Source organism: Calonectris borealis, chromosome 2 (assembly GCF_964195595.1).
Source record: "Calonectris borealis chromosome 2, bCalBor7.hap1.2, whole genome shotgun sequence".
Classification (NCBI taxonomy): Eukaryota; Metazoa; Chordata; class Aves; order Procellariiformes; family Procellariidae; genus Calonectris; species Calonectris borealis.
The window spans coordinates 15,771,477-15,799,203 of record NC_134313.1 but is presented as its reverse complement, the minus strand read 5'-3'; the positions used below and the strand labels follow the sequence as shown (position 1 = coordinate 15,799,203).

Sequence of the window (27,727 nt, the reverse complement as noted above, 5' to 3'; positions counted from 1 at the left end):
GCACAAAATCACCCCAAATAATTGAGTCTCATCTTTAGCTGCCACCCACCACCAACCTGCAGTAGGCAGAAGCCTGACTGACAGACTTGGCGTCCACCAAAAAAAGAAACTTCCAGAGGTGTTGATGGTGCACTATAACCAGGGCAGCGCTTGCTCGACGACTATGCTTTCTGAGAAGCACGTCAGTCTTCTGCCCATACAGCATCCCGCTCTGGACACTCCATAGGTCTGGAGAAGGGGCAAGCTCTGTAGGGAGAGCAAGTGCCCTGTAACCGTTCCTCGTGCAACTGGGAAGGTCAAAGGCTCCTCTTTGAACTTCTCTAGCCTACTTGTTACTGCTATTTGAGTCAAAGAAGAAACTGAATTTCAATGAAGAGCCCAATATTATAGTATCAGTTAGCTGATTTTTATTACACGCATATATAAATGCATGTGCTTCACAAATATATCAAAGAAAAAAAAAGGTAAAAATAGCCATATAACACAAGCAGTCTCTCTGATTCCATAAAAATCCCTGAATAACAGGGTCAAGACTTCAATGTGTATCTTTATATGAGTTATTGCTTAAATTAAAGATATTTCTTGAATATTGGAATTTTTGAAGACTAGAGGAAAGTCTGTCAGCTCTTGAAAAATAAATTGTTAATGTCTTTTCTGGTACATCATAAAAATACTTAAATTACAAATATTTGTATACAAATATATACGGCTAGCTATAGATTTACAAGCTATTTATTCCCAGCTGAAAGCACGCAGGTAGTGCCAATGTTTGTTTTAACTAAGAAGTTGCTCTTTTCAGTACCAGCAACTATTCTCCTCTTAAAAGGTTTAAGCACCATCATTTCAAATATCTGAAGAACAAGTTTATCAGCAATTACAGTACAAATTTAACATTTCCCTCTGTGCCTGTAGAACTGAAAGACGGTTTCAAATGTAGCTATTATGCTGTACAATATACAGATCACTGCACAGCAAACATACATGCTGATTTTTTACTATCCAATGTTCAGAGTTATGAGTGAAACATGTTTGACTTAAACTTATAACTGCAGTCCAAAGAGGACATTTTTACATTAACACCAACAAGCGTTATGTTTAATTTTTTAATTCATAAGGACTTGATGAGTTAGAGGAATACAAGATTTTTAAAGCAATCGTTATAAAAAGTATATTGTTGTCACTTTCATTTTTGGAACATCATACCCAAAGTATTTTCCAACCAGATGCTCTAAATGAAAGGCTATTAAAAAATATGCCTTCCTCCCACAAAATTCATTTGTTAGTTTCTTCCCTGCTCTAAAGCTAGATCTTATACTAAAAAAAATTCCTAGTAAACCATTACCCTTACCATACCTATCAAACATACCTACCAAATGAGTCCCCTGCCACTAACTATATATAAACTACCTAGACAGGTGGAAAACAGATTATGTTTTACTTTATTTCTGTTTATCAGCTCAGTCAAACAATAGGCCATATTGATTAAAATAAAATAACATATTAAAAAAAAAAAAAATCTTTGGTCTGGCCTTTCCTTTCATTTTCCTGACATAAACTCATGCTAAGATCACCCTTTGCTGGCAACACTTTAATAGCTTTAATCCCGCCAAATGCTATGCCAACTCATGTGCCAGATACAGATCTAATGAGAATAAGTCTTCAGTATTCTGATCTTTTCTTGTATATTTGAAGGAAAACCTGTTTCTTCAGGATTTTGTGTCAGACTCTTTCTCCTAAATTGCTAACCCCAGTTTTTGCTATGTGTATCTCAAACTATAAAAATTACTCTCAAGAAGAAAAGAAAAAATTAGTGTATTGAATACGTGACACAATTTCATGCTCTCTTTGTTCCATGGTGCAAAGACAGTACTTAAAATCACCAACTCAAGAATAAATAAACAAATCGAACTTGCAGCCTGCACACTACTGAGAGTGTATTTCAGTGTTCAGAATAGCATTAGCAACCAAGCCCTGCTCTTCCTAAGCAATGACAAACAGGTTCTCTCTTCAGCCTTCCAGGTGCAGTTTACCAAGCCTGCCAATTTTGAAGGTCAATTTATTCACCGGAATTTCTTTGTCTTTATTTATTGTATTTTACTCCAGAAAAGAAAGAAAGGCTTCTATATTTCTGAGTGACAAAGGATTCAATCTCATTATTAAAACTACTTTACATACTATGAGCTTCTCCAACCCAAACATTTTGTGCATTTACAAATCTACTCAGATTACAAAATCCAGTAATTGTGGAGGGTCCTCAGTCAAACAGGGTTGCAGGTCTGCTGGAAGAAGGCTGCCTGATACCATTTGTAACATCCAATTTGCCAACATACTGATCCTGACATATAAGCAAAATCAATGCATATTTACATTCAAATTTATCCAAAGTCAGACCCTACGGTTTCTGCCTAAAAAAAACACTTGTATGAAACAGAGATGGATAAAAGAAGCGCTGTTCAAAGCATTAAGGCAGATTCTGCTCCAACATACATCACAAGAGACTCTGCTCTGGAGTTTACAGTCTAACTAGAAAAAGACAAAGCAGGACCAATTTTGTTACAGCTGTGTTGGTCAAAGGACATAAGCAAGACAAGGCTGCAAGGAGAAGCACCATCATTTATTAGACCAGTAGCGTGGAGCTCTGCCAGCTGTGTTTCAGACACAAAGAAATCTTCACACGGAGTAGACGTGGAGTACAACTGCTCAATGTTGAACCATTATGTTAACCCTTAGGTAGTTCGAGAGAAAAGGGGGCTGATAGCTGTGAGGGGAGGTACGGGAAGAGCAAAGGAAAAAAGTAATAAGGTCATGGCCACCTAGTAGGGACAGAGAGAGTGAGATGGGTGGCTGTCACCCCTAGAAAAATGCAGAGTCATTTGGGGCAGGAAACACTAAAACGTGTCAGAAAACCATTGATGTGTCTGTGATCACAGAGAGAGACTGAGGGGAAAGAAATGGGATCACTTCATGCATGAAGTGGAGAAGGAAATATTTGTTTAATCAAAACATGATGTCTTCTGCAAGCAAACTATAAAGGGCCAATGATATATTTAAAAATTAGAAAAATAAAATTTTATGTGTATCTGATATAGATACATATAGCAGAGAACTTAAACTACACAGCTCCAAAAGCTATCTAAGTTACTGTCAAATCTTTCAGGCTGCTCCGGAAGCAAGATTAACATCATCATCTTCATCGTTTATGACAAAAAACAGCAGGAGCTGCAATGCCCAGTAAGAATTTCAAAAGCATGATTTTTTTTTTTTAAACATGCTTAGGTTATATTTCTAAAATTGAGAAAATAAGAATCTTTTTTATATATTCCAAATTACTTCTCCAACATTAAACTGCCTATATAGAATTCAAAATCAATGACTAACATAAAAGCCAGTTACAGTTCTGGAAAGAACAGAAGAAATGAACCAGGCTTGTGAATGTGTTTTTATATGGTATCTTAAAATATTGAAGAATCTGGAAAGGACACCTTTTGGTTTAGAAATACACTTTCTCAGATAGTCATACTTACAAATTTTTCCAGCAAAGACTAGAGAAAATTACAGTAATAAGCAGACACCCCATAAAACCACTGAAACCTCCGTTGTGTTGGGTTCCCATCTGTGTTACTGAGAATTTTAATACCAAGAAGAGATGAAAACGACAAAGCAAAGGAAATACATTTATTTTTTTTAAAAAAAAAAAAAAAACAGGAAAATACTGTAAGACACCTTCCCTTTTATGTTGATAAAATATTGAGTGTTTAAAACTTTAATTGGATCAGAAATTCAAAGTCACATTCTAATTTATTACTTAAATCACTGTGAAAAACAAAAAAAATCAGTACAGCAAATAAAATATATTTTGAAATCATTGCAATTTAGTTTAAAGCACACTTTAAAGGCCAACTTTGCACGAACTTTGGTTTAGCCAAGGCATAAACCCTAATGCCACCCAGGAAGGATTAAAACAGAGACACTACAGCAGTTATTGTGCAAGAAATGACTGATCAAAACACAATGTCCACTTTGAATGAGAACTATGGAGACATGGGAGACCCACCAAGACTCCCAAATTGAGCTGGAAGGGTGGTCAGCCAGCGCCTTGCATTCCCTGAGTTGCAAGCTTGTGTCTCACATTTGCAGCCCCAAACTTACTTGCTTCACATGGCAAGATGCAAAATGCAACCGGTTGGCCTAATCTATGACCCTCTGAGCATGGCAGAGTCATATAATGATGCCATGAGCAAGACTTGGAGGCTGTGCAGCTCCCAGGGCACTCACATCTATTAACACAGCCTGATGCTCAAAGCATGCTGCCGGAAGCGGCACCCAGCCCACATCTCAGCCCTTCCCATCACTCCCATGCATGTTGTCCTACACGTAGTCCCTTCTTCCCCGGTCTGGTCCGTTGGCACATGGTCCCACCATGCTGCCTGACATCAGGTCCCGCAAAAGACAACATCAGTTACAAGTACCTGCAAGAGCAAGTTATTTCCCACCACTGGTCAGCAGAAGGATCGGAGTAGAGCTACAATACCTTCTGGTTCACCTAAATCCACATTCTCAGAATATATTGGGTTTTTAAGAGAAGCAACTCAGTGCAGCCAGCTTGCTGTATCTCGCAGAAGCCAAATGAAGCCCAGACAAGGTACCCAAGGCCCCAGAAGAACCACATCCTCACTGACTCTAAGCTAATTCAAACACACCTGAAGTCCAAGGAGACACACAGAGAGATCACTGCCCCCTTGATCCAGCCACTGAATAGAGGGGGATGGTCCTCTGATATTGTGGGGGAGAAAGGAGAGAACAGAGTTGAAGAGGGAGATGAGAACACCTGAGCAGCACCAGCTCAGGGCTCTGAGCACAAGGTGAACAGGGCCAGGTCTACCCTCTCCAGGAAGGACCAGGTAAGGGAAAGAATGGCGACTGGCAGGGAAGCCATGGAAGGTGTGGGAGAAGTGGAAAAGGTAAAGTAGATTTGCTATTCCTATCCTCCCACTTTCTGGAGGAAAAGGAGAGGAACAAATGCCACTTATACGAGGGTCTCCCTCCTGTATTAGCAGCAGTGGTCCACTGCCTCCCATCTCTCTCACTTACAGAGTCTTTTCACAACCCCAGGGGCCAAGTCAGCCACTGGCTTCTTTGGTTGCCTCCAGCGGACTGCTGTAAATTGCTGTCCCTACAAAGGGACTGCTCTGGCAGTGCTTAAAGCCAGCTCTACACAAGCAGAACCTTCTACCCCAGGGTCCCAAATCAGTGTAGCACCACCACTTGTTCAAAGACTGATGAACGAAGAGGGAAGTTTTACCTGGCTTTCAAGCAACACCAGGATTGACCCCATCCGGTACCTTCTGTACTGGTGCCACAAGCTTAGAGTACTACAAACAGACTGCAAAGGGGGGAAAAGGAAACAAATTATGAAAAATAATGAGATTGATCTGGAAAGTAAGCAGTTGTTACAGAAAGGTAACTCCCTCTTAAGGCTGTCACAAGTATAACCATCAACAGGAAAGTACGAAGTTGTCCAAAAAAAAAAAATCACTGAGCGTTATTCTGATTGGGATAAAGACAGTATCGAAACAACAAGTGAGGATAAATAAGGTGACACATTTCCCATGAGAGTACTCTCTTTCAATGAAATATCGCACTCTGAAAACAAGAGTTATGACTGGCGGATGCCAGTGTTGAGATAAATGGCAGTGGCACTATCAACAAACTTGAAGAACTGAAGTGTCAGGACGAGAAAGGAGAAGACAGAGCACTCCTCAGCATTGTCAAGAAGCTTGCCTGACATCATTCTGATTGCTATCAAAAATCCTGAAAGCCACAACTGGGACAGACAGGCCAATAATGCTTAAAATAAAATCACAAGTAGGACCAGGAGCACAATCAATTTTAGGTTTTGACAGCCAAATCCAAATCAAAGAGTATAATGTTTAAAAATTCACTTCATCTAAAAACACTGCATTTTTAATCTTGCCAAACTAAAGATCCATTTCACTCAGTGCAAAGATTCCTTCCAGTCCAAAAATTAAATATTTGCTTTTGGATATTTGCAGAGAAAACGCAGAGAGGGAGAGTTGCTCTGTCAAGGTGAGGGTTCCTACTTCACAAGATAGGCCGATTGTTTGATACTTCCTCATTGATGTGGCTTTGATTCCCCTTCTCTACTTGAGAAAATTCAAACCTACCCAAGTCTGGCTCTAACCATCACTATCTTACATCACAGATTACAGTCTTCAGAAGTAAAGACAAATCCTCCTGCTTTTACAAACAGAAACCTACTCTGTATCCTGTATAGATCTGGAGAACGGACAATTCCTGTTCACACAGCAGGTGCCCTATTAGCATGCCTTGTGCAGCTATGAAGATAAAAGGTTCCTCCTTGAACTCCTCTAGCTTGCTTGTTACCACTATTGAGTCAAAGAAGAAACAGAATTAATTTCAATTAACAGCCCTGTATTAACAGCAACTTACAACAAGTAATTAACTAAACTTTATTACAAGCATATGTTCTTTATTGCACTTAACCATCCACTACAGCCAGAATAAAAATTCGAGACATTCACCCTCGACATGGCACACATTACTTGCAGGTTAGCTCATCTTTTATCCTGTCTTAAGGACTAAGTACTACACCCGCTGCAAAGAAGATTTATGGCATGAGTCTTCATCACAGAGTAACTCCATTCAGACTGGTACTGGGCACAGGAGAGTGCCCCATCTTGGTGAAAGCTGTAAGTTCAAATCCATGCAGGTACACGTAGGAAAGCAAACAGGAATATCTAATAACTAAGACAGTGATAAAATGTAGCTCCCCCTTTTCTAACAGTTTGTCCTGAACTCAGAAATACTGAGTCAGTCAGAGCAACTGAAATTCCGCTTTTGAGGAAGTTCAGTATTTGTCAAACATATTTTCTCGAGGTCTAGATTAAAATAAAAATAAAAAAATAACACCACCCAAAACCTACCTATACTACAAATCTGACAATTACAAAGGAGTCTCCATTCCCACTTTTTCTTTTTTTAAACCAATCCTGGCACCTCTGCAAGTTGCATCTCAGGCAGTTGAACTAAACCAATTCTGCTTATCAGGAATTCCATCAAAACAAACACAAACCAGGCATGTAAGTAGGTCCACTGATTTTCTCGGAATTTCTCACATACTAATTTAAAGATGGTCATATAGAAGAATTTAGCTAAAATACAGCCTGTAGCAGCAACAAAATCCACTGGCCAAACTAGACTGGAAAAATGTTTAATTTGCATGAAAATATCAATAATACATTGAAATCTTGTTGCTCTTTAATTACAGAACAATAAACAGCAAAAGACGAGAGCTAAAAATGTAAAGATCTGAAAGACAGCACAAAGTTTTGATTTTATACTTGCTAATTCAATAATAAGAGTTAAAGGAAGTTGGTCAGCCTGTATTTGTTTTGTGGATCACGAGAATGCTTCTGACTCATAAGCACATATATTTGGTGATGCCTTATCTGCAATTCTTCAGTCACTTAATTGGATTCTTTCAAAAACAGCTCAGTTATCAATAGTTAGAAATAAGAATCACAAAACAAGCTGCCTTGAAATGAGAAGAACTAGACTGTTTTAAATGTACCTGTTTCATATTCACATTACCCATACTAAGATGGATATGAATTGAAATGTGTCAATTAAAAATTATGATGTGTAGCTTAATGGTAGAATTTTCTAAGGCTTATAAGAATTAATTTTCTTTACTAGGAATTCTACTGTAATACAAACAGGTCTTTATTTAATGGGAAAAAGAAAACAGAGGTTGTACAGAGCAGTACTCTGGTCTTTCCAGAGATTTCAGGTAACACGAATAACAAAACATAAATGTATATCTAAAATCCCAAGTCTCTCCTTACAAATTAAATTAAAAAAAAAAATCTTCCCTAGGTTTCTAAATGTTCAGGATATTCTAATAAAAAGGTTATTCAAATACAGGCTAAGCCTAATCTCAGAAACATGTACCTAACAGTGTCAGTGGGGGTTATGTGGTTTGTGGTGACAAACTTTTTAAAGAAAAACACATCTATGGCATAATATTGCTTTTGCCAACGCAGTGTACCTTTCTCTGCGGGAGTTGTCATTAATGATACTGGCGGAATTTTTTTGTTCTTGGGATTTACTGGTGGAGTTACCCTGACATAATAAATCTGTCCAGCACAGACCACACCTCGATCTTCCATTTCTAATTACAGTGTTCTGTTGAGAAGATGCTCGACATGTCACAACCTAGGATTTGAGAAGTAGCTGTGTATTTTTTTTAACAGCTGTTATATGTCAGAGGTGAAGGGTAGAGTCAATTTTTTGATCTTAAAGACACAGACAGTGAAGCATTTCTATATGAGAACAGCTATAAAAGAAACTGTTACTTCAGCATTAGCAGGTAGTGAGGTTAATTCCACCATTAGCTCAACAACAGTACATTTGTACACGGAGAACATCTAACAACCTGAGAGGATCTTAATCCCTATTAAATAATGACAGGTCGCTTTCTTACAAGGTTTACTCCTGCCGAGTGAATCACATTTTTGGCACCTTTGTTTCCAGCAGATGTGCCAATTAAGAGGCTTGTACTGTAAGAAGTAGTATAACCTTTCCATGCCAACTTTCAGTCTTTATGGATAGGCTCATTCATATGCAGAAGGCAAGTGCAGCAGCCAAGGCATTTTATACCCCAACAGCAATCAAAGTTTTCTAGATATCTTTGCCAGTTGACTCTTAAGTATGTTCTCTTGAGCCAAATACATTTTGAGGAGAACAACTTTATAGGTCAGACGTGTACATGAGTATGAATAAGAAGAGGTCTCTGAGCCTCAGCTGACAGGTCAACCTCTTGCTTCCCAATATGACATTGCTTCCACTTCCAGCAAAGGCAGGAGAAAAAAGGCAAATGTTGATAGAAGAGGCAGATTAGCCCAGCCATCTGATTCATGCAATAGCATTGCAATGCCTGTGTAGAAGGTCATAAAGGATTTCTCAACTTAAATAAATATCTAGAAGGCAGATACAGTAGTAATTTTTCAAAACAAGCAGGGCATTTCTGACGTCAATGTAATTTCTTGCTAATTACTTTTGAGAAACTAGTCTTCTCTCCCTAATAAGGGAATTCCTGTATTCTCTTATCATCCCAATGAAGTCCTATATTCATAAAAAGAGCTTAAGCACTACAATGCCCTTTTATCCCCTTTATTAGAGAAAGCAAAAAGCCTCAAACTGAGTTTCATGAAGGCCAGCCCCTCCTGGCTAGGAAGCAGCCTAAGTTTGCCAACAAGAAGATGATACACAAAAAGCCACAGAGCACAAGTCCCATATTCACCTCAAGGCCAGCCAAGGCCAAAGGGAGACATCTCTTCTCACTCACAGGAAGCATCTCTTCTTGTAATGCAGCAAATAAACTCAAAGGCAAAAGAAAGGTCAGAAGCTTGTCCTTATTTTAAAAGGAAACAAAAGGATGTGGCAGCAACACCATCTCTGCTCAAAACCCTGAATATTTGGAGTTATAAAGCCCAGATATATGGGACTCGGCAGACCAGATTCAAAAGGGAGACGGGGGGGAAGGAAGGCAGAGGTTAATGTTGCCATGCTCTGAGCATCTCTCTTAGATCAGGCCATTCATGGGAAAATGGGACTTTCCCAGGAACATCCCAGCAGGCACAACAAAGAGGCTAAGCAGGGGAGAAATGCCAGTCAAGTGAAGATTTGCATCTTCAGTTCCAGGTACTATTTGTAAATTGAGCCCAAAATGTCCCAGCGACATCTTCCTGGGGAAGGCAGCTGTGAGATGTCCCTAGAAACGTGGAGTTGAGATTTTCAGCAAAAATATTGTGCCCACCTGACCTCAATATAAGGAACTTGGATCGTAAGGAGATGAATGTTAAAGAAGGGCTGAGAGAAGGTAAACTAAGCATTGTGAGGAACGATATTCATCTGCTATAATGTGTTGATGTATACATCCTTTCTGGAGAGAGACCTGTGAAGGGATATCTAAGTCAATGTGCTGGGAAGACAAACTGGCCCTGAATAAGAAATATTTTAATTACATTTCTGAAAGGAACTCAGTTCCCTTCTCTTTCTTGGATCATTTGCCTGTAGTTTAAGATTACATGAAAAATTTACGCTAATCCTTCAGTTTCTGTTTGCAGAAAGACCAGTTGTGTCAGGCAGTGAACAGCAGGCAGTTCTCAAGATTCACTCCAGGGGCAAACTAACCTCACAAGCCAAAATTTAACTCCTGGTTAAGTAGCTGATGTTCCATACACAGACCACTGCATAAAGGCACATGTAACATTAAACATCTCAAATTCCCCATTAGGTCTGCCATGCTGTTCTGCTGCCCAGATCAAGGCTTTCGTCTCAACAGCAGCCTTTGGCAAGTGATATTTTTACACAGTTAACACATTTAACTTTTTTTCTTCAGAGCTGGCATATTTTCTGAATAATAAAAAATGCAGGCAGGTCCAATAATACTTCAATCACATTAATACAGAAATCTTCACTTTTATGCAGCTTTTTATATCCATCCAACTACCGTTGAATAAATTACTCCAGGTAAAACTCACAATTGCATTGATTCATTTAAGTCCTTTCTAAGAAGCATTTCATTTAAAAATAAACTAATTCCTATCTATCCAGAAACAGCAGGTAAAACTGCAAAGTTAGTACGCAAAAGAAAACTTTAGAACCGCAAATGACTTGCCAAATCTGCTTTGCAGTTTTATTTTAGACCAGTTATTGCAGTGTCTTACAGGTCAGTTGCCAAACTGAATTAGTCTGCTATATGTTCTCCAATCCACAATGTTTGTTCAAGGTTTTTATGCTGGAAGCTTCTGAATTTGTCCAAGTTCAAAACAATACACATTCACAAGCAAAAAAAATTCAAGGATGGAGAATGTTTGAAAGGAACCTAGTCAAAACGTTTTGGTTTGTTTTTTTTTTTTTTTGGCAGTCCTTCAAAAGCCTCCGTTTTCTAATCTCCCAGACATCAGAATTCAGAGAAATGAACTGTTAAGGAATGTTACCAGACCTTTTACATGAAAACACAGCCAAACAGAGGCAGCATGAGTAAATAGCTGATACAAAGAGCACCATCTACTGACAGGCAGCATTTTGACAGACCCAGTTAGTTTTGCAAGGCACTGCATGGGGCTTCCAGATAATCTAGCTTTTAAGGAATTCAGCTTTCTCTTGGAGATGTGTAGTACTTTTCACATTTTCTCTCTCACCTGCCCTGTCCCTTCTACGCCATCTACGCTGTTCTGCTTGCGGCTCATAAGACAGCCCCCTCGCTCCAAGATGCAGCAACACCGTTCTAGCAGTCAGGCCCCCCCCATCTTCCCATTTCTCTCCCATTTCACTTTTTCATTGAAGCTTCCTACATGGAGCTGCTCACCCCTTGTATAAAGCTGCTATACCACCATTTTAGAATTATAAATTAACATTTTATTGCCAGCTGCTTATGAGGACATGTTTCGAAAACCCCCTTAGTCAACAAGGATTTTCCGCTGAAGTCAAACACTTTTGAACTGTCCCTAGATGAGATGCAATCCCCTCGTGATTACTGAAAGCTTCAAGGTTTACTTCAGGAGATGAAATATCTTTCTATGTTCTCATGGAAGAGATTACAGGGAGGTGGAGGTTTCTTCCTCACTTTTATCCTACTCCTGTTTTATTTCTTTGAAATAACACATTGAGTATTATAACTTTTTGTTATTTTACTACAAAAAATCATTAGCTGATGCACGTAATAAAAGGCTGTTTCCTGACAGACAAGAAAATATTATCAATATCCACAAATGGTTGTGATGCTATTCTCTCAGCTAGTATAATCAGATATAACCTTTAGGAATGCTATTTAACATCTTGATCACTTCTAAACCCAGGCATAATACACGGTAGAAATGCACTGAACTATTATGGCACGTTGTTTGAAACTAATTGCCAGCACTATGGCAATTACTTACCGTCTAAGATTTGTGTTGCAACACAGTAAGAGCTGGGTTATTTTTTTATATATATTTGGAGAATAAAAATAGTAAATTAGAATAACTTTTCTAACAAATTGGTCAAAATTCACTGGTCCTAAAGGCATTCACTATCAAACATAAGAACCACTTGTGATAATTAATCTCGAAAGTGAAAGTAGAAAAGAAATGTTCACGTATGGTTTTTGCTTTGTGTTGCTTCACTGATTAAAACATCAATAACACATCTAAAGCTCATCACTTACATTTTTCTACTTCATGCAGATTCCAAAGGTCAATGAAATTCAATTTACTGTTTTTATACAATAATCCTTGTCAATCTATTTAGAACAGGGTTAAAAGAGAACAACCAATAAGAGCTTTGCTAAGGGAGAGGCTGTAGTCAATCTGTTTATACATGTGGCAGATTAATACCCATTAATAAAATTATGAGAGGAACTTTCTAACAGGTAGGAAAGTTTCAAGTTCTACCTTGTTTTACAGCCCTACTTGCTTGTGTCAGCACAGAAGTCTTATTCTTCTAGTGTATTTGCATGCAGCAGCAACAATTTTCTGTTTTTATCTCTTCCTCAATTCTAAGATTTATAAATACAGTGGGATATTCAGACTCATTCTAGAAATTATTCTTCCTTTACACTATATTTCATCCTCTGCAGTCAAATTCCCTTTTGCTGCACATATTCTACTGCTTTGCCTGACCTCCATCATCCACCTACTATCCCTGCAGCCTATGCCTTCCTCGGCTTTTTCTTTTGATCCTTTGAGCTCAATCATATATCCCAGGCTACAAGATGGATAATTTCACTGCTCCCCATTCAATTGTTCATGTAATTATAGCACTGGACGCAGAGGGCTGCTACGTTTCTCTGAACAAAAAAATGTTTGCAATCTCCTGTTTCACTGTAAGATCACCCAGTTCTCATCTCTTACACATTAGGACAAACTGAAGCATTTGGTAAAGCTGGTGAAGTGTAAAATCAAAACACATTTGGTTATTAAGGTTACTACTCTTTTAGATTGATATCTCGTGTTGCTTCTCCTAATCTGATTCAGTCTCCCCTTAGCTCTACTTAGACTGCACTTCCTCAGACTTTTCTCTCAGCAGCAAAAGCAGCAAAGCAATACCCTCCCTAAGGACTGCCAGCATGGCAAAGTGATTAAAATAAGCCAAATTAACAAGGAAACGCTGCCAAAGGGGACAGTTCTTACTGGTTGCCTTACTGGTTGCTCTTGACCAACTAGTACAGAGTATTCCATCACTAATAAAAGCCAGAGTGATATAATTCAGGTAGATGATAAACTGATCAACTCACTGAAGTCAAAGAACTGAGCAGTTAACTCAACAGAATGAGAGAAAACAGGGGTTGGGGACTGAAACGTGCTGCAGGAAATACACCATTAAATGCGGTGCTCCATCATCAGCTCAGTTCAGCTAAGACACACTTGCACTTCCACTCCATCCTGCCCCGTCTCCAACCTGGTAGAAGTGTGGTAAGATCCCAAGGGGAACCAGGTTTGTCCAAAAAAAAAAAAAAAAGGTGTGGGGGAACAACCACCCAAATCCAGAATACAAACCTAACCATGGGAGAGGGGTATGGGAGGAAGAACATGAGGAACATGCAGAAAAGAGTTAAATAAGAATTTCATCAACAATGACCGGGTTTTATTTGCCATTGTTGTGCCATGTATGCAGGAGCTAATTAAATTTTCAAGTTCAGTTTCATCTGTTCAGTTTATTTTGTGTTTTTAGAATCACTTGCAATTTGCATAAAATATTTTAGAGCACAACAATAGGATGCACTCTGGTGTGGGGTTTTTCCCCCCAAATGTCAGGCCTGTTCATGTAACCTGACTACATTCTACAGTATTCTTTTTGGCATCAAAAGCTAAGACAACTTCCTTTCCAATTATTCTTTTTTTTGGCTTTTATCAGCATTTTTGTGTCCTTTACAACCTGGGAACCAGGGCGGGGGAGAAAGAGTCGGGGGGGGGAGGGGAGGGAGAATAATATCTTACACTGTTTTCCTCCCAGCAAAAGTCAGAAGGGGCAATATGTACTAATGGACACATACAACTAATTGAATTTCATCTGAATTTGAGAGTTTAATCAACATGCTGAACACTTATCTGATCTGAGCATTCATTTGGCACTGTTCTTTATTTTTTTCTCCCCTTCAAAAATACTGTTTAAAAATGAAACCCTTCCGATACTAAATTATTTCAACAGAGAGTAAGGGAACATGAAACAACAGCTATGGAAAACAAAGCTGATAATTATTCAGGCAAAAAAACTTTTCCAAAATAATCTGCTACCAGTTACTATGGACAATTAACTATAGTTTGCAAGCCATAAAGTAGCCTTCCCTACAGAAAAAGAAAACAGTAGTGACAGTTTAATAAGCATGAACCTTAACAAGCACTTCAGATTCTTCTTCTACAGTCAACAATAAAGGTTTCAGGAAAGCTTAGTACATGGAATAACACTCTCAGTTTTCCTCATCAAATCACCATCTAATGCTGAAATGTTGACAATTAAGCTGTTTGTTCTTTAGGACAAACCTGAAAAAAAGCAAAAATTCTGCATCACCAAAAGAGAAGTAAGTTTGAGACAGTCTTATATCTGAAGGAGAACATACAATTGTGACAGTCTTTATCTCGAGAAAAAGGTTTTCTATTTAATCAGCAAGCATATTGATTGTTTAAAAATACATCTTCAAACCCATACACAAGCTTTATTTAGATAAAAAACTGTATTATCAGCATAGGTATGCTGAAGTTCAGTCACATCTACCTTTTCATAATGAAAACACATTCACAAAATCCTTCACAATCTAAAGTGCACTGCTAAGATTGAAAGCAATCAGCCTTGAATGAAAGATGAATTAATAGCAGTTCTAAAACCATTAGATACAGACTTTATTGTCATGCTTTTGTTTAAAGCAAGGAAAAAAAGGCAAAAAAAGTAGAGGGTGTCTAGGTCAGCAAAGTCATCAGTAGTTGATGGATGCACTTACAGACATTAGAGAAAAAAGGAAAATAGACAGAACATAATACCCACTTATGAGATTCTCTATGTTAAGGATAGAAAAAAGGCCTCAAGATATGCAGTAACTCTACGTTGTTCAGAGTTGAACGTTTTCTATTTTTAGATATGCATGTCAAGGACACATTTAACCCTAGAAGTGCAGCTTGATGCATCATCACAATATTCATTCCTAGATATTGGTAAAATTAGAAATATTCATTCTACCAAGTACATCTTCTGAGAACAGCCTTTACCAGTAATAACTATGATCTCTGGGTGAGGAACTAGGAGGTAAGGGAAATGGAAGAATTGATGCTCCAGATCATGTTAATGACTGCTAGCAGTTGTGTGGCAACCTCCAGGTATACAGGAAATGCAATGTTTATGCTGTAAGAAATGGGCAATTTAACAGCTTCCTATAACCCAAAACGGTGGCCTTGCTCCCTCTCCCCAACAGCCCAGGCTGCACACTCTAGATGCTTCTACTGTTGCAGTTCTTGATGTTGCAAGGAGAAGGGTGACATCTGTGAGCTGCTGTGGGACATAAGATGGGCATGGCTGCTTCCTGAAACCCATATTGAGCTTCTCCCACTGCACACTCGCAGTGAGACTGGTGGGAAGCCCTAAGCAGATTCTGCTGGTTATTCAATCTGAATCAGGCATAGGCGGGCTTTAGTAGCACTGCACCACAGAGACCAGGATCAGCATCTCCCATTTCAGGCAACAGTTTGCAAAGCAAGATTGAATACTACATCAGTCTTAACTGGTCATAGCTAACTCATTGACTATAGCGAACTCTTTGCTCTCCATAGCAGGGGTGGATGAAGAGAAAAGATACAGGCTCTAGGGGTAACAAGATCAGTTTGGCAGGTGAAGTGAAGACTGAACTGTTGGGCAGAAGATGGCTATGTGTCGGCCTGTAAAGTCTCACAGGGCTGGCAGATGGAAGATGACAGCTGATATACTTGGAGAACAGGAAACATCACAAGTTTGCATGAACAGAACAAGAGACAGTTCAAAAGCTAAAATAAGTACATAGCCTAAAAACAGAAGGTAATCTCTTTTCTCTTCTTAAACTGTGGATTTGCTGAAGGAATTGAATTCACATTCCCTAATCTCTTAAGGGAAATTACTTTTTTTTGCCACTGTCACCAACAGCATTTGTCTTTCCCAAGTGCCGAAGGCCTCAGTTGTACATTAACAATGACACCTCCCAAATTCAAGGAAACATACTGTTGTACTGTTTCCTCCCTCCCTCTGCTCTCCCATTGGAAACTTGCAACACTTCTTTTAGTTTAAGAGTCTGTCATACTTGGATATCATTCTTAGTTTTGAACTAACCCTGCAAATGCCCAGAGTAGTTAATGACAATATGCAGATAACAATAGTTAATGACAGTAGTTAATGACAATATGCAGATGACACCAAGTTGGGTGGAAGTGTTGATCTGCTCGAGGGTAGGAAGGCTCTGCAGAGGACCTGGACAGGCTGGATCGATGGGCCGAGGCCAACTGTATGAGGTTCAACAAGGCCAAGTGCCGGGTCCTGCACTTGGGGCACAACGACCCCAGGCAACGCTACAGGCTTGGGGAAGAGTGGCTGGAAAGCTGCCCAGAGGAAAAGGACCTGGGGGTGCTGATTGACAGCCGGCTGAACATGAGCCAGCAGTGTGCCCAGGTGGCCAAGAAGGCCAATGGCATCCTGGCCTGTACCAGAACTAGTGTGGCCAGCAGGAGCAGGGAGGTGATCGTGCCCCTGTACTCGGCACTGGTGAGGCCGCACCTCGAATCCTGTGTTCAGTTTTGGGCCCCTCACTACAAGAAGGACATGGAGGTGCTGGAGCATGTCCAGAGAAGGGCAACGAAGCTGGTGAAGGGTCTGGAGCACAAGTCTTATGAGGAGCGGCTGAGGGAACTGGGGTTGTTTAGCCTGGAGAAGAGGAGGCTGAGGGGAGACCTCATCGCGTTCTACAACTACCTGAAAGGAGGTTGTAGCAAGGTGGGTGTTGGTCTCTTCTGCCAAGTAACTAGCGATAGGACAAGAGGAAATGGCCTCAAGTTGCGCCAAGGGAGGTTTAGATTGGACATTAGGAGAAATTTCTTTACTGAAAGAGTGGTCAGGCCTTGGAACAGGCTGCCCAGGGAAGTGGTGGAGTCACCATCCCTGGAGGTATTTAAAAGACGTGTAGATGAGGCCCTTAGGGACATGGTGTAGTGGGCATGGTGGTGTTGGGTTGACGGTTGGACTCGATGATCTTAGAGGTCTTTTCCAACCTTTATGATTGTATGATTCTATGATTTCTACAATATAAAACCACCCCATCAACATAACCAGAAGCACAGAAGTACTAGAAGTAGGACAGAGGCACTTAAAGCCATCCCCATGCTGAATCACTGTATCAAAGTTTCGCTTACTGGCATCACAGCCAAGGAAACCCCATGCTACTTACAAATCAGTTGGTCAAAAAAATTAAAGAGGGAAAGGGAAGAATTGTCTCTCATTAAACATGACATTCTCCTTACCTTCTGCTTGCCCCACTGATAATACACAGCATCATAGAAAATGTCTGCTTTAACATTTGGGAGTTGTTTCCCTGCTCCCTGCAGTGGCACATCAGCTACACAGTAATCTGCAGCTGACCGTAGAATAGAGATAAAACAGAAACACTTCTGACTGAAGTCCACATTCAGAAATAGCTAAAAAGAACTAGTATTTGCAAAGTATGAAATGAAAGCATACTGAAAAGCCTCCTTGACTTCAGGTCATTATTACTGGCATTTTTGCAGTGCCTAGAGGCCCCAAATGAGACAAGATATCCCTCAGAGCCAAACACCATGCACACCCTACTCCCCATCCACCAAATACTTCCAATCAAAATCAGAGGCATGACACAGACAAGGCACCAGTGGAGGCCTTCACCACTACCCACCACGGAAAACAGCTGGAAAATCTGTCCCATGGAGAAGAAGGGGAACAGGCAGCAAACATGCTGCTGAATTTGTTATTCTTGGGCAGCCGGACCAAGCCAATGTTTTCTAGTTTTCAGGGACACATCGAAGAGCTTTTGGACAATTGATTTTACCTACGTACACACACAAAAGACAAAATTTTGGTAGCAAATTTATTCCACATCTCAGTTTTCTACTGAAACAACAGTTTTAACTGGTTCTAATTGTCATCATTCTTCTACAGTTGGAAAAACTGAACCACAGAGCAAGAACTTCACTTCTACTGAAGAGCGACAGGCTCTTCAGTGAAAGTCCAAGACCAATTAAAAGAAAGGGGAAAAATGAAACACACACTCCAATTATTTCCTTTTAATCCAAAAGACAGACTTTTTTTCAGATTAAGCAGTATTTGCTTGCCAGAAGATCGTCTTGAACATAGCTGTATACATGGGACTGGTCTATCCTAAGTGTTCAACGTACAATCTTTGAGGTAAATGCAGCTTCTGAAATACAGTCTCCTAATGCAAGGTTTCACCTCCATCAGACATAACCATTTCAACATCAAACACAGAGGCTGGTTAGCTAGTAAGGCAGAGGACAGAACTGAGTTTGAGATCTGAGTACCTAAACCTACGTGCCAATGCAGTCCCCAAAGCGTAGACAGATTCAGCTGAGTGGTGCTCACTTCAGATGGAGTCTGATCCCTCTCTATGCTCCTCTGAGCACATTGACTGGATCTTCACCAAATGTAATAGGAGTTTAGACACCTAGCTTACACATAGACGCTTAATTTAAGTTGCCCTCATCAGCAAGCTCAATTCCACCCACGGTAACTGAGGGGAAGACAGACTCCACTCTGCCCCAGGCCACCCTTTTCCAGACTCTCCTAATGAAATCCCACCCCCCCTTAGCGCACTTCTGCAATGAGGGAAAGCTTGACAGATTGATAACACAAGAAACACTCCTCAGACATCGTCAAGGCTATTACAGTCCCACACTCCTTTTGTGACTGTGACACATTTCACTCCTGGTGCTCAACAATTATGTAATTTTTCAAAATTGGGGCCGGTCCTGTTCAATATCTTTTTCAATGATCTGGATGAGGGGATCGAGTGCTCCCTCAGTAAGTTTGCAGACGACACCAAGTTGGGTGGGAGTGTTGATCTGCTCGAGGGTAGGAAGGCTCTGCAGAGGGACCTGGACAGGCTGGATCGATGGGCCGAGGCCAACTGTATGAGGTTCAACAAGGCCACGTGCCGGATCCTGCACTTGGGGCACAACAACCCCAGGCAACGCTACAGGCTTGGGGAAGAGTGGCTGGAAAGCTGCCAAGAGGAAAAGGACCTGGGGGTGCTGATTGACAGCCGGCTGAACATGAGCCAGCAGTGTGCCCAGGTGGCCAAGAAGGCCAATGGCATCCTGGCCTGTACCAGAACTAGTGTGGCCAGCAGGAGCAGGGAGGTGATCGTGCCCCTGTACTCGGCACTGGTGAGGCCGCACCTCGAATCCTGTGTTCAGTTTTGGGCCCCTCACTACAAGAAAGACATGGAGGTGCTGGAGCGTGTCCAGAGAAGGGCAACGAAGCTGGTGAAGGGTCTGGAGCACAAGTCTTATGAGGAGCGGCTAAGGGAACTGGGGCTGTTTAGCCTGGAGAAGAGGAGACTGAGGGGAGACCTCATCGCGCTCTACAACTACCTGAAAGGAGGTTGTAGCAAGGTGGGTGTTGGTTTCTTCTCCCAAGTAACAAGCGATAGGACAAGAGGAAATGGCCTCAAGTTGCGCCAAGGGAGGTTTAGATTGGACATTAGGAGAAATTTCTTTACTGAAAGAGTGGTCAGGCCTTGGAACAGGCTGCCCAGGGAAGTGGTGGAGTCACCATCCCTGGAGGTGTTTAAAAGACGTGTAGATGAGGCCCTTAGGGACATGGTGTAGTGGGCATGGTGGTGTTGGGTTGATGGTTGAACACGATGATCTTAGAGGTCTTTTCCAACCTTGATGATTCTATGATTCTATGATTCTAAAATGGAAAAGAAAAAAGTTCCCACTTGTAGAGAGAAAGGTGGACTACAGCAACTGCTAACGAGTTTTGTCAGAAGTGTCCAGCGAACACACGTGGCAGATTAATGAAATTATTGTTTTAACTCAGATGAGATGCACTACTTGCAGAACCTGCAGTGCCAGCAGTGGAGCATTAAACTGCTTTCCCATTTTAAATGCTAAATTGGTTCTAGAATACATTTTGTAATCGCTCTAATCACAATGCTATTATCTTCTTTACCAGGCGATTCTATATTTTTCCTTCCCCATCAAGGCAGCTGTGTCATGAAAATGCTGCTTTATTTTTGAAGCAATGTCTACGAAGCCCTTAAAGTAGCTTCAAAGTGAAAGCACAGGGTTTGGATGGCTTTGTGAAGCAGCTTCGCAATGAGGCAAGCAGCAGAACTCGCACTGTAAGTATATTATACATCCACACACTGTATGGAATTGCTTTTTCCTCTAAAAGCCACTCCATCTTTTCATCTATATTTCTTTTTCCCCGAAGAGAAGTTTTAAATAATGTGTCTGTGTCTACATGTGTCTATAGTATTAAACATCCCACTTATTTCTAGAGTGCTACCATGGCTTTTTACTGCTTATGTTTGATAATACGTACTGCAATTGCTGCTCTCTTTCACACTAGTGTTATGGGAAAGAACACAAATTTCACATTGATAGCTTTCACAGGACAACAGGAGCCAGATCAGACTACATTTCCCTCCTTATGCTCCTTCAGCTGCCTCTTTGTAACCATCTGCTCTCACCTACCCTAGAGGAGGACTGCATTCGCTCCCTGCAGCAGAAACCATCACTTTGCTGTGCATTTGTGCAGCCCCTAGCACACCGCAGGGTCACAGACTGCACCGTTTCCCATGGGCCAACACCTTGCTGTCCTTCACATGCATGTACTATGTGCATGCAACCACTAAAAGTGTTTTCATCATTGATTTTTCGGTGAAAGTCCAACTGTAAAAAGCCTGACAAACAGAAGTTTCTCTTCCTATTATCACCTGATGGACTGAAGTAATAGATAGAGCATGCTTGTACAGATTAAATTCATGAAGGATCCCTTTAAATAGTTTGGAAGATCAATCAATAGTGGTCTTTGTGAGTAAACTTCATCTGTTCTACTTATACCCATCTAAAGAGCCAAGTATTAGTCTGAGCTAATTATTTTGATTTCCTATGGGGAGAATGAAGAGAAACAATAGAAAAATAATCCCACCTTGTGATGGGGGGGTGAAGGAAATTAATAACGGTCCTTTGCAGATGCCCTTCTTTTCCCCTCACTGTCCTGGGCAGAGCACAACAAACTAACTCAGGCAAGATCTCCCACTTACACGCGGCTGCTGTCAGGGCAGATGATATTTCAGAATCCCCAGGCACGCAGTCAGGGCGAACAGGATGAACAGGAGAAGCCAGATCTTTTATGCTGAATGTAGAAGCCTCGCTGCAAAAATGGGGGCCTTCACATTACACTATTTATAACAAGAATGGATAATATAGCAGTGGGGAAAAACATGCTACAGCAAGAATACACTTGGATTCTGAATCAGGCATTCGTCCTCCTATGGTAAGCTGGCTTAACAGGACCCCAGTGGAGAGAGATGTTTCTTGTTTTCCTGGCTCGTGACAATGTAAATTCTGAACCAAGAAGCTATATTCTGCACTACAGGTGGGGTTACTCCAGCACTTCCTTCACACCAGTAAAACCCCAGAGTGATAAACAAAACATCAGCCTCAGCTGCTTGAAATGTACAGGGTCACCCAGCACTCCTGTTTCACCGCTCAGGATAGAAGGTTTGTTCACTGCACAGTTCTGAAACTTCAGCCAGAGGTCACAATCATGAATGACAGGCTGAAAGAGGAAGAGATACATACACATCAAATATTTCAGCCCCCAATTTAGATACCTGACAGCAAGACAACATGCATATTTCTAACTATGCAACATATGAAAGAAAAAGTCTATTGAAAATGAAGATAGAAGCGAGCACACTAATTATTGTGTATTACTAATAATCGCAGAATGAGACATTAGAAAGGCACATTGCCCTGACGTGTAATTATTTCAGCTGATATTAACATTCACCAAATATTTTTAAATCCACTTCAGACATACTGTACACACAGATTCTGTACCTATTTTTGCTAGTCATAAAAAAGGCCCAATGCAATACGTGGTGTTTTGTCACTATTGCAGTCAAAGAGTGGGGAGAGGAAAAAAAAAAAATTTTAAAAAGATTACGCTCACACTGTATCCATTGGCTTTCATTGTGGTGATCTGATGTGGACATTGGTAATCTGTTAACTACTTCTCCACAAAAATCAACTAAGAAAAGCAAACTTTCTGTCAGTAAAGTAACATTTCACCATCCGGGGTCTGCACCTCCACTGGGATACATGTAGAGATCTGCAATTCAAACACCCTCCCATCCTGCTGCACAATTTTAAAGTAAAACCTGGAGGAGTAGAACAGCCCAGCTGGCGTTATGCTAAACCTTCGCTTCAATGGTTTACTTCAGACAGTCCAACTGGATTTTTGTTCACGTATCCTGTGGCCACCAGAAGTTTCACAAGAGGGTGATAGTTGAAACACAAAGCAAAATGATAAAATCTCATTGCCCCAGTTCAGTGGCCATTGGTGTTTCTCAACCAATTGCAAAAAAAAAAGAAAAAAAAAGGGGGGGGAAATAAAATGGCCATAGCATATCAAGCAACTATGCTGATGAATGCGTAAGTTACATTATACTCATCGCCAGGACAACTGCTTGGCAAATACTGTCTTTCTCATCCAACTCATTTTATAAGCTTGACCAAAAAGGATAAACACTGTGAAGCGGAAGCCACTGATTAAAAAACCTGGAGAATTCTTCTAGAAAATTACTTTTTCTATGCTCTCATTAGAGAGCAGTACCAGGACTTTTTTTTTTTTTTTAAATAACTGACAAAACACTTACATTTCTAAGAAGAATTTTATAACAACCTTGTTACTCAGAAGCCTCACTCCTTTGTGCTTGGACATTTCATCACACACTTGACACACACACCAAATACTTCCTGAGCAGAGCAGAACTCCCCAGGAAACCAGAGGAGCTGCTTCCACCCCAATCAGTCCTGAACTGGGCCCAGTAAGCCGAGATAAATCCTCATCCTCTTGTTACTGAGTTCGGTCAGCCTATCAGTGTTGTCTGATGTCATTTTGAAAAAAAGTTTTTTTTTTAAGAAAGCAAAAGCAACCAAAAGAATTAATGAGCTACACTGCAACAAGAAGTATAGTCTACTAGTGTCTATATAGCACTTATCAACAGAACTCAAGATAAAAAAGCATCTCACTTCTTTTACCAGTTTCTTTTCATAGTTTTCATGAACATTTTAAAGGACTGTTAGTTTGTCTCCGAGTCAGAAAAAACACCCTGCCGTTGCTAACACAAGATAAACAGTCTAACTATAATGGTTGCCATTGAAAAGCCTTTATTATTTGCTACTGCTGCTACCACATAATGAGACAAAGTGTGTCACCAGATATGCACACCTTACTTCGGAATCAAAACTCCCTGAATAAATAATCTTCTTCTAATAAGTGACAGACCAGATTTGTTAGGAAAGTCACCTTCTGTTAAAGCCTATACTCAGACAACTACAGGACTTCAAAAGTATACTAAAACTTTGAATTTTTTTTAACAGAACTCTACTGTGTAACTCCAAATATCCTGACTCATTGTGTTTATCTAGAGATAACCATGATATTAAAACCAAACAGACCAGACATAAGAGCCAGAAGTAGCATTGTAATGAAAACAGAATTCCAGAAAACACACACAACAGATGTAGAAGGTGTTAAAGAAATAATATATATAAAAAAATGTACATTAAAAACCATCCTTGCTTTCTCCAATGAAGTTTTCTGCTCTGTAAAAGTGTCCACTCAACTGCCTGAGGTTTTTTTTATATACCATGAATACTGAAAAACCAATTGCTGACCAAGAAAGTGTATATTATAAAATAAATATATAAAACAAAACAGCTAAATATTTTTACACTTCATATAATTTCCTTAATTTGTATTATATCCTGTACATTATCAGAGTCTCACTGGATTATACACATCAGTTTAGCTATGAATAATCTTGGCCTTTTCTGGACTTGCTCACATTTGTAACAATGTGGTTCCTTAGGGAACCAGCTGAGGGAGACTAAGATCATTGTTCCGTTTTCCATTAAAATCCTACCTCAGTCAGCCTATAAAAATTACATTCCATACTCATCAGGAACTTCTAAAATGAGTGATCCTTCACTCACGCTACACCTTCTGCTGTCTGCATCCCAAATATACAAATGCGTGTACTCCCCTATTTACATTACAGTAGTTGCATCAAAAGGAACTTTAAATCTATCTGTAGCCCATGAGTTACTACTGTTCTGCAAGTCCATAGCTCCAAAATATACACACAAATACTTGTACTCCGCTATTTACATTACAGTAGCTGCATAAAAAGGAACTTTAAATCTATCTGTAGCCCATGAGTTACTACTGTTCTGCAAGTCCATAGGTGAGGACAGAAAAAGGAGGACACACTGCATTAGAAAAGAGATTTTGTTTGTTTCTTTGGACAGCAAAACCTTAAAGCAGCCAGGAGTTTAAAGTGCTGGAATTGGTCCCAATGAAGACAAATCAGAAAGCTGAAAGTAGAGAAGGTGGTCTATAAGGCATCTTAAATTGCATTCAATACATTGCATTGCTTTGTGCAGTAAGTCTTACTACTGTGGATATGAGGTATGTGTTAATATTATCTGAATACATAGGATCGCAAAGAAACCTTTTTAAAAACAACTGAGCAATGAAGAAATATAAAACAAATGGATCTGCCCACAATGTTTTATTTACAATACTTTCCTCTATTCCAGCTCCTCTTTCTACTGTACAGATATGATTGCATGGATAAAGTTTCATAATGACAGCTTAATTCAACTCCTAAAGCCACACAAGTTACAAACCCAACTCTATATTCACATTTTAGAGGATAAAGCAACATGATTTTTAAATTTAAGGCAGAGCAAGCCAGAAAAGACAGGCCACCTCAGGCTATAACATATGAATCCAGATGAAAAACATCACAAAGTTAATATCACACATAAAAACCAAAGTTACTAACAAGGCAGCAATACATTCAGAAAAACAGTCTATTTCATTAGCTTGATACTATTATGCCAAGCTTATTCCATCAAGCAAAATGTTTAGTGTTGTTTGGTGGTTAGTTTGTTTTTAAACCTGAAGCATGCCCAACTTTCTAAATAAAGCTACTGCAATTAGATGTAGGAAACCAATAGTTGATTTCACTATTTTGAGGGCGCTATGCTTCCTCTCTTCCCTGGCTATCTCCAGCAGGGACAGCCTTGGAAATGGTTTTCTATTCATCAATCCAACAAGTACGGCTCAGACAGGAAACAGGCTCCATTACATTAAATAACCAATATATTTTACCCTAATTTTCCGCTAGGATGAGCCTTTTGCAAGCAAAGACAAGCTTGATCTGCCTGTGTTCCGCATCAACTACACATGAGCCCATTCTCAATTGGAATCCCCATTGCATCATTTAACTTCTTCATGTCCAAGCTTGTAAGATCTCCTCTGAGCTTAACATACCTCCTTAGCTTTCAATACAGGGCAGATTTTTCATCTGGTGATGTTGAAACTTGGGCAGGGTAGCTTGCCTTTGTCTGCGAAAAGCTGGGTAAATGCGTTATCAGCTGAGCTTTGTCTCAAAGCCCATCCAAAATTTGGTGGTCTTGTTACCAAATGGATGATTCAAAGCAATAAGCACAAACCCATTCTCCAAGGGTTCAAGAGAAATCAGCAACGTGCTTGGTAACTGGCCACAAAACAGACTGCAAGTAGCAGTGATTTTGATCAATGCCAACCTGTACTGGATCTAGTTCAATGACTAAAGACAGAATGAAATGAATTTAAATTGTACTGATTTAAAACTAGATATTTTAGATTGAAATCAGAATGGAGAACTCATACCAAGCTTTTAGTGTCAAGGCTACTGCTCAAAACGTTTAATGCTATTTTATTCTAAAAGTGAAATACATCACAACTGTATGCGTATTATTTGTTAGATTTATTGTACTGATGACAGTAGGAAATACTCTATTTGTTCAGTCATTGACTTAATTGTTATTGCCTTTTTTGGACATTAAAAAAAAAACCAACACTCATTTTATTTGCTCTATTAACTCCCAAAGTGTCAGATTCAGTATAAGCTCAATTTTCCACTCTGCAGAAATCACCCACAAAACCCTGGGTTTAGGCCTTTAAAGGTCAAAAAGACTGATAAGGCTTTTAAAGAATCTCTCCCAATTTTTTTTTTTTTTTAAACATTCTCTTATTTTTCGTTCCAGTTAAAAGCATATCTAACATGACAAATTATTGTCCTATACCCAAAGTGTCTGGAGCGCGCACATTCACCTGCACTTGGTAGTCATGTCTGCTGCACACAAACAAGAAACAGCAGCTTATGAATGAGAACAGACACTTCATTTGTCTTTAGGAATTTACCTCTGAAGTATATTTATTCACTGACGTACCAGACATGGAAGAATTGACCTGGTATTTTACCTAAAATTATTTAAGTTTATCAAACTCAGTCACCCATGTATATTCATATATCCATAGAACCTTTCTCTTCCTTTACCTCCCCCAGGAAAAAGTAAACAAGCAAACAAAAAACACTCAAGAAAAACATATCTATTCCCATTCTGGTTGTTACCCAAGTCATTTGGGAAAAAAGTCTCCACAGTGCCTGAAAAAGAGATATTCCATTAATTTTAATTATCTTCATCTAGAGAAAAATATAATAGTGCAATGTCCGAGATGTGCGTGGGCTAAAACTCCATGGCAATACCTCGCTTCTGGAACACCCACTTCCTCAGACATTTACTTTTGCACCTTTGAATGTCTTTAACAGGTTGATAAATGCTTTTTAAGCAGTAGCCAGGACTTCAGGAAGCCTGGATTCTTTAAGACTCACCAAAATAAATAAGAACCCAGTCCTACCTACCTTAGATATTTCTGGCTCCACTTGTTGTCTCTTAGGTGTCTCTTTTGACTCAGGCCCTTTTGGAGCACTAGTGTTCTTAACAGAGGGAGATTCAACTCCTTCACCTTCAAGTTGCAGATTAATACCTTCTGTGGGGACAGGGTGATCAATACCATTTGGATTCAGATTGCAATGGATAGCTGGGAAAAAAAATATGAGAAAGAGAAAACACTGCTTAGGAAAGAAGAACCCAATGTTACAAACATTTACCACAAAGTACTAAGAAGCGCCACATGGTAAGCAGAGCCATGTCAGATCATGGCAAAAGAACTGTCTGTACCTTGACATGGATTCAGGGTGAGATATTTGAGAAAGAAAATGAGAGGCAATGCAGCACTCTATAAGGCTATTTCGTGCAGACTACTGTGTTGAACTGTGCTCTGCTGGATTCACTACAGTGTCCAAGACCCCCAACTTACAGCTTTTACTAGAGCAGGACAATATATGCCATGTATTCATCATTCATCCATACCTTTTTTTCTTTTCTAGGCAAGCAAGTTACATTTTCAATTACAACAACATTCTAGGTCCTAAACAATGTGGGATAAGTAAGCTGTGCACAGCAAGTCAGCAAGTCGGTCTCTGCACAGAGTAATGACTTACCCA

General features: G+C 39.9%; 1 protein-coding gene across 1 annotated transcript in view; it reads right to left on the bottom strand.

Moving 5' to 3' along the window:
• SAMD12 (sterile alpha motif domain containing 12) overlaps positions 1–27,727 on the bottom strand; it is a 98,611-nt gene that overhangs the window by 52,502 nt on the left and 18,382 nt on the right. The window contains exon 2 of the mRNA XM_075144529.1: positions 27,083–27,261. Coding sequence (XP_075000630.1) covers positions 27,083–27,261 — 179 coding nt within the window. The remainder of the gene's footprint in view (positions 1–27,082; positions 27,262–27,727) is intronic.